We start from the raw sequence: 7,814 nt of genomic DNA, 5'->3' as shown, positions 1-7,814 counted from the left end.
CAAGCACAGGACTTACAAGTGTTTGCACAGGTCCTCTGCATATATATACTCTAGCTTTGAATTTAGCACTTTTATGGGACTCCCAAATGTGTAAACAAATGGGTCTGTGGTCCTTGTATCTTCTCATGGGGATTTTTTAAAAGTTTTCTATAGACTTTTATTTCTAAGTATGATAGGTTTTGTTTTCTTATTATATTTTATTTTGTTAAAAAATAAAAGAATGTGTGTCTCCTCCCTTTAAATAATCATATATTGTATTAACATTTTTAATTCTTTGTCTATCAAATGAATAAAATACTTAATCACAAATATTTTCAATTTATGACTATTTGCTCATCTATTAGTTAAAAATTTTCAGGTTTTCTTACAGAACTATTATACATTATATATATATTTTTTTTCCTGCATCTCACTAGAAGGAAACTCTCATATTGAATAGTCTATAACACTTGACTGCCTCATTAAATGTACATATTTATTTAATAACAATGTAATTGAGAACAATAATAGTGGTAACATTTTATTACCCTTTGTTTGAAAAGTAAGGCCCAGACGGATGTAAAGTCTGATAACTATTCAAACTGTAGAAGCTCCTTCTAGAACTGCTTCATTTATTTCATTTGTTGTGTAAGAACACTTTTTCTAAAGCATCCTGAATGAACTAGAGTTGTGCTTTCTGATTTTTCCTAACAAACATAAATTATTTTTGTACTAAAAATTAGAATTTTAAATAATCTGTGGAGCTGGTTGTGAAATTCACCCCTTTAATCTCAGCCGGGCGAAGGCAGCAGCAGCAGGTGGATCTCTGAGTTTGAGGTCACTTTGGTCTCCATAGCAAGCTACACACCAGTCAAGTACATAGAGTGACATAGAATGCAAAGCAAAAACAAGATCTGTGGGGCCAGCCTGTTGATAGACTGGCTACTAAATCCAGAGTAAATTTCGGATCTGTACTCAGTCCACAGATTTTTTTTTTTTAAGCCTCTGTAGCATTTATTGTACTCTAGGGCTTTTTCATGAATTTGGAAGGGCAAAGCCAGACTCTTGTGAATATAATTTTGTTCTTCCTCCCCTAGAGTGTTGCAGATGTGGCTGCTGTGTCACATGTGCATCAGTAGGTGGCAGAGAGGACAGAGGCTATGTTTATACTCAGTGTTCGGATCTGTGAACATCCGAATGAATGATTAGTAGCCTAACATTCCCTGAAGACAGTTATCCTCAGATGACCAGCAGACTGGCACTAGGGCGCTGGGACAGAAAGATAGCTTGAGATGACCACCCGTTCAGGGCCAGGAAGCAAACCCAAGACTGAGTGGAATGGCAGGTCCTAAGAGGGAGTGAGCCTGAGACAGTGAACCTGAGACAGGTATTCAAAGGTACCTGCTGACAACGTGAGTTCAACCCCTGGAACCTACAAGGTGGAAAGGGCAGGAAGTTGCACACAGCAGCTGCTACGCTCCGTTGCATTACCTGGGAATGGCCTCAGCCAGTCCACAGATTTTTATGTCAGACAATCCTTATGCATGATTTCATAATAATTTGCAGTGTAAAGCTGACTTTTACAGTTTTCCCTCTCAAGAATTGTTCCATCAGAAGAGAATCTTCTTAAGGCTGGAGAAGTGGCTCAGTGATTAAGAGCGCTGCCTACTCTTTCAGAGGTCCTGGGTTCAGTTCCTATCATCAAAATGGCAGTACACAACTGTCTTTAACTCCAGTTCCAGGGAATCTGATGCCCTCACACAGACATACATGCAGGCAAAAAACCAATGTGAATGAAATTAAACTAAACAAATAATTTTAGAAGAGCTCTTCAAAAAGAGAAAGAAGGTCTTCTCACACACTGTATTTGGATATGAGAAGTGGAAATGCTGACTCCAGCAGTTTTTGCAAGTATGAAATTAATTAAAACCCCTATCAACCTTTTTATTCTAGCTAGAGTTTCCAAATATTTTCTTTCTTCTCCAAAGTTTCCCCAGAAACCTAAGCTTGTATCCAGTATGTACTCCCTTGGTCAAAAGGAAGCAAAAAGTTCTGTGGTCCAAGTGTCAGGCTTCTGCCTAGGATGATAAAACACTGACTCTCAATTCATTTTCAAGCTTTCTTGACCCCTTTCACTCCTCTAAAACAACTTTTTCTATCTCCAAACTTCCTTTCCATTACACAAACACACATACACACAACCCTGCATCAGGTTTGACTGTGTATACCTTGGCAAGTATATATCATAATATTTGACCAATTATTGAGAATAAGAAAGTTACAGTTTGCTCTGTGATATTCTGTTTGAAAATGTTCCACACTCTCTCACATGAATAGAGTTCTTTAATATGCATTATCACAGAAGTTTAGTCAACACTGTTAAATATTAAGAGCAAATATCATTATTTTATTCCACGGGGAATAATTGCATTGCCTTTAAGTTACTGAAATCAAGAAATTCTTCCCTATCTTAGTGCCTCTATGCAAGAATAAATATCATGGCTGCTATCTGACATTTCAATGTATTTCTACCATTAATCAATTTCCCCTAGACACTTACCATTGATTCCTAATACAACCGCTAGATTATCAAACAAGTTTCTGATTGTGAGAAAAAGTTATAGGCTCCTTTCTCCTGTGTAAATATTTAGTAACTTTGTCCCGAAATTCCTTGGTTTTTACTCCATAAATAATAGGATTGAGCATTGGTGGTACAAGGAAGTAGAGGTTCCCAAGAATAGTGTGGACATGAGGCGGAATGCCTCTCCCAAAGCGATGAGTCAGAAAAGAGAAAAGACTGGGGGTGTAGGAGACAAGCATAACACAGATGTGTGTGGTGCAGGTGTTGACTGCTTTGTGGTGGGCTTCCTTGGAAGAGAGATGCATGATAGCTCGTAGGATTAATGCATAAGATGAGGCAATAGCTGAGATGTCTACCCCAACCACCAGCATGGCCACAACCAAACCATATATCCTATTGACTGTGGTATCAACACATACCATCTTCACCACAGCCATGTGTTCACAGTAGGTGGTAGGGATGACTCGATTGGCATGAAAGGGCATACGCTGGAGGAGGATAGGCATAGGGAGAATAAAAAGGATTGCTCTAACCAGGCTTGCTAAGCCAATGAGTCCAATGCGACTATTGGAAAGAATGGTGGAATAACGTAAAGGCTTGCAGATAGCCACATAACGGTCAAAGGCCATGGTCATCAGGACAGATGACTGCATGGCAGAGATGGAATGGATGAAGAACAGCTGGACCAAGCAGCCTTCGTAGCTTATCTGACTCTGTCCAAACCAGAATATGCAGAGCACCTTAGGAATGGTGGTTGTAGACATACCCAAGTCTGTGAGGGCGAGGAAGAAGAGAAGCAGGAACATGGGCTTGTGCAGGGAGCGTTCCATGGAGATGGTGAGAAGAATGGTGCAGTTCCCCATCACAGTGATGAAGTACATGGAGGAGAAGGGGATGGAGATCCATCTGTGTTTGTCTTCCATCCCAGGAATGCCTTGGAGAATGAAGAAAGAAGGGTGGCTGGTGCTGTTGCAAGGCATCATGGCAGACCCTGGTGAAGTACCTGAAAGGAACAACAAAGAAACAACCTGCATTTAAATTATAACATATTCAGACTTTTAAAATGGGAGAGGAGATAATAGAATATTAAATACACAAAATAATCTGAACTAATGATAGTATATGTTATGCAGCCAGGCACTGTGCTGTGGTGTGCAGTAACAACGTAGTGTTAGCATGCCACCATTAATGTCTGAGAATGTGTGGAGGAGAAATGGCTTTAATGAGGAAAAATGATTGATGACTCACTGTGAAGATATATTATTAAATGTAGATGAACATACAATGAAATATATACAGCATCACTAAAAATCATGACTCAAAGCATGTCAGAAAAATGAACAAAAATGCAAAAAGAATTAGACACATTTTCTCCCAGAAACAATCAGAAAAATATAAACCTACAAGAGAAAGAAAGTAACTTAGGAACACTTCAAATTTATACAAAATTCATCTCAAAATGAAAGAATAGTCATTTTGAGCAGATGTAGGATCTGGAAATTTTTTCTGTGTGTATGAGAGAGACAGAATTTGGCAATGGCAGTCAATGTGCAAGTGGGCATTGGGTGACTGGGCAGCTGGCATTCAGTGTGCACGCCATGCAGTAGATTTTGAGTTGTACATGCTCTTACCTGAATGTGAGGTAGTGAGAACCTGGGCAGCTAGTCTCAGCTGTCTTCAGTAAATATTTTGAACTGCATGTGTACATGTGTATGTACGTATATTTTAACAAGTAACCATGCTCACAGCCCTGCATCTCTCCACTCTCCCCTCAGGCACTCAGAAGCCATGATGTGCTTCTTTAAGGCACCTAAGGAAAAAGCCCCAAGGTGCACGAAATAAGTTCCTGGACAATCCCCCCTGCAACACAAAACCACAAGGCACCCTAAGTGTTGTGAGCAAAACTGACCCTGGAGATTGACTGAACTCCCAGAAGGTAAACCTGGTTAATCCTAGGGATTCTGGAAATACTCCATCTTGACTGAATGATGAGTCAATGAAAAAATAGTGGAAGAGATTGTACAGTGTGTTTATGTCTGAACATTGTTGGTCTCAAGGAAGAAAGTCCTTACTTGCCACAATCGAGACATATTTGGTTGAGACTATGTTAAATAAAATAAGCCACATACAGAAAAAAGCAAAGAATTGCATGATCTTACTAAAATGTAGAACGGGGGGGGGGGACAAAGAATTCAGAGAGAAAAAATGGTGCTTACTATGGGAGCCTGGTGGAAGGAGGAGTGAGAGATTATGATAATGAATAGCCAAAGACACTCATTTAGAAATAAACTAAGAGTGAGTCCTAGTTCATGTGTTCTTATTCATTTTAGATATCTAAAATCATGAAACACAACTAGTACAAAAGGTAGTCCTTAAATGAATTTCTAACACTCAGTGTAAAGTCAAAAATGTCAGTGTGCGTCAAAGCATCACAGCCATGCTAACCCTCTCTATATAAATACTCTCGTGTGGTCCAAGGTTGTGGTCTCAGGAAGGGCTCTTTAGCAAAGATCTGACTTGTACTCCCTTTCACTTACCCCCTGACTGCTGTAAGAAACAGCATGGCTACACCTCCATCTCATCCACCTGTTTTCCCACTTTCCTGCCACATCAGAAGCTAGCAGAAAGGATTACGTTTGCATGATTCTCTCAGTATAATTCCTCCCTTAATCAGACATGTTCTTTTGGGGCAGAGAGCTGAACCTCAATATTATGTCTTATGATCCACCACGAAGGTTAAGTATCAGCTACTACAGCCTGCCTATGATCCTGTCTTAAATGTGCTACTTTCAAAGACTGCAATACATAGTCCATCAGTCTGCCATTTTAAATATGCCCTCAGGCCCACAAGATGGACCCCATTCATCAAGGAGACATGCTGCCCGATATTACGTAAAGGAAGACAAACAACATGGAACTCCCACACACACACCAAGGTAGTTCCACCCTCAGATAGCGTAGCTTAAGATGTTTTGCCATCCATTAGAGAGGAATATGCCATTACAAGAAGGACATATAGCTTTCCATGCCACATGGGGGAAGGTTATCTAGCACCTTAGGATTTTCTCCATATACACTTTACACTAAATGAATGAATTGTGGTTGAATTCTTATTACGCACTTCATGGTAGGCCACAAAACCACTCCTCATTGACTCTTTTTTTTTTTTGTTGCTGTTCTATTGGGATTACTGTAGAAGTACAAGCCTGGTGACCTGAGCCAACTCTTGGAGGCCACATAAAGGCAGGAAAGAACTAACCCTATAGAGTTGTTCTCTGCTCTTCACACTCATGCCATAGCATGTGCATCCACATATCATGCACACATATACAAAAACTCATATATACAAATAATAGTAATAATATAAGAATTTAGGGTTAAATAAATTTAGGGACCAGTGAAATGACTCAGAATGTAAAGGTGTTTGCCAGCCATCGTGATCAGAGTTAGATCCCTGTAGCCCACATGGTCGAAGGATAGAAATACTCCTGAAAGTTGTCCTTTGATCTCAACATGTATGCCACAGTTCATTTATGCCCACACATATACATGTACACGTACACATATAAATACATTGAAGGAATGGATGAAAGAAAAAAGTTAAACTAAAGATTTACTGTAAAATCTTACATTTATTATAAAAGCTGTTATAATTTATTGGGGTTACAAATTCAAAGTAATATTCATGCTGTTTTAATAATGTACTGATATAATTGGTCACATTTTAAAATGAATGTTGTTGCCTCTGAATTTACAATTTCTTCACTATAGTCTTATGTTACTGCATTTCTAACTATATATTTCTATTTCTTTAAGTGTATACTTAATTTAAGAACATTAAATTATCATAGAAAGTAATTTAGGAGTTCAAAAATATGGATCTTTAAATATTATCTTGAGTTTTACCATATTGAATCATTATATCAAAAACTCTTTTTTATAAAAAATAAAATTTCCATACGCAAATTTTTATGATTTTGTGTTTTTAATACATGATTTGCAAGTATTTTCTGACTTGATATAACTGCATTTTGTATTTAAATCTACTGTTTTGTTTATTCTTGGTTTCACTAAAGTCTTAATTTAAAAATAATAAAAACCGTAAGTTTTTTTTTACACTGAAACTTTAGGGTCTCAACATGATGACTATGTACCATAAACATTTGTTTGTGTGCTTAAAAAGAGTAACAAATGGGGTGAATATGAGCAAAATAAATTATATGATCTATGACATTCTCAAAAACGTAATTTAAAATCATACAGTTTTTAAATGATAGTAGAAATACTTATGCATGTTAGTCTCTAGATTCACGAAATGATATTATGGGTGTTTTCTCTTTATACAGTGTAGGAGAAACATGTTTTGGTGAGTGTTTGCTTTTGGAATATAATGAAACGTTCATTTCTTTTCCTTTACTGTAAATTCAGGTTCAGAAACTATTTATAAAATACACCGTCAAATAAATAAGAAGCCTTGGTGATATATTAAAGGTTTCAGTGTCTATAACTATTTTTTGTTATCAGAATAATCACACATTGATAGTTCTTAAAACTTAAATGTGTCTTATGTGTCTATTGGATGATCTATTTTGTACTGTTTTGGTAACTCTGGTTGATATGACAAACTGACCAATGCTGTTCAAAATTATCTCCAACAGGTAAGGGCCGCCTCCCCTACCAAATTCTGCTTACCTTCTACCAAATAATCTTTTTAAAGGGGTATTGGATGTTTTAGAAATCAAGAAACAAAAGCATTGCTCTTAATCCTCACTGGAGAAAATTTCTCAGGTGCAGATAACACCCAGCCATGTTCTGATAAGTTCATTACTGACAGGTGTGTTCAGCTAACAGTGCCTTTGTCCTTTTTCCAGTGTATGTTGTTACTAAATCACCACTCAGAGGCAACTTAAACTGGGCACTCTTAAGCTCCTCATAAGCAGGGGCTTCTGAGAGAGCCACAGATGAAGTCACCCTCCTTCATACCAAAGACACAAAATACACAGCCTCTGGGTAAGACAGCAGAACCAAATTAAGATTTGTATCACTGTTTTCCTTTGTTTTGTAACTATTATTGTTATTATCTTAATTTAGTGTATCTTAGAGTCCGAGGGTTTTTCATTTCACTGAAACATTTTTACTATAATCACAGCCTAATTTCATAAAGTGTTTCTCCACTATCTACTATAAAATGCAACTTTTGAAAGTGCATGTGTGTGTATATGTAAGAGAAAGAAAGACACACACATACAGAGGG

At 37.6% G+C, this 7,814-nt stretch overlaps 1 protein-coding gene and 1 non-coding gene across 2 annotated transcripts; one reads left to right on the top strand and one right to left on the bottom strand.

Moving 5' to 3' along the window:
• Positions 1-1,065: 1,065 nt before the first annotated feature.
• Positions 1,066-1,200, top strand: LOC115062925. The gene has a single exon (XR_003842830.1). It is a non-coding gene; the product is annotated as a small nucleolar RNA SNORA17 (small nucleolar RNA).
• A 1,281-nt stretch (positions 1,201-2,481) lies between these two features.
• Positions 2,482-3,622, bottom strand: LOC110313562 (olfactory receptor 52D1-like). The gene has a single exon (XM_021187978.1). The coding sequence runs from the start codon at positions 3,592-3,594 to the stop codon at positions 2,569-2,571; it is 1,026 nt and encodes a 341-aa protein (XP_021043637.1). The 5' UTR covers positions 3,595-3,622; the 3' UTR covers positions 2,482-2,568.
• Between the last annotated feature and the right edge of the window lie 4,192 nt (positions 3,623-7,814).

This window comes from Mus pahari, chromosome 1, assembly GCF_900095145.1.
Source record: "Mus pahari chromosome 1, PAHARI_EIJ_v1.1, whole genome shotgun sequence".
NCBI classification, from domain to species: Eukaryota; Metazoa; Chordata; class Mammalia; order Rodentia; family Muridae; genus Mus; species Mus pahari.
This window is presented reverse-complemented; position numbering and strand designations above follow the sequence as displayed.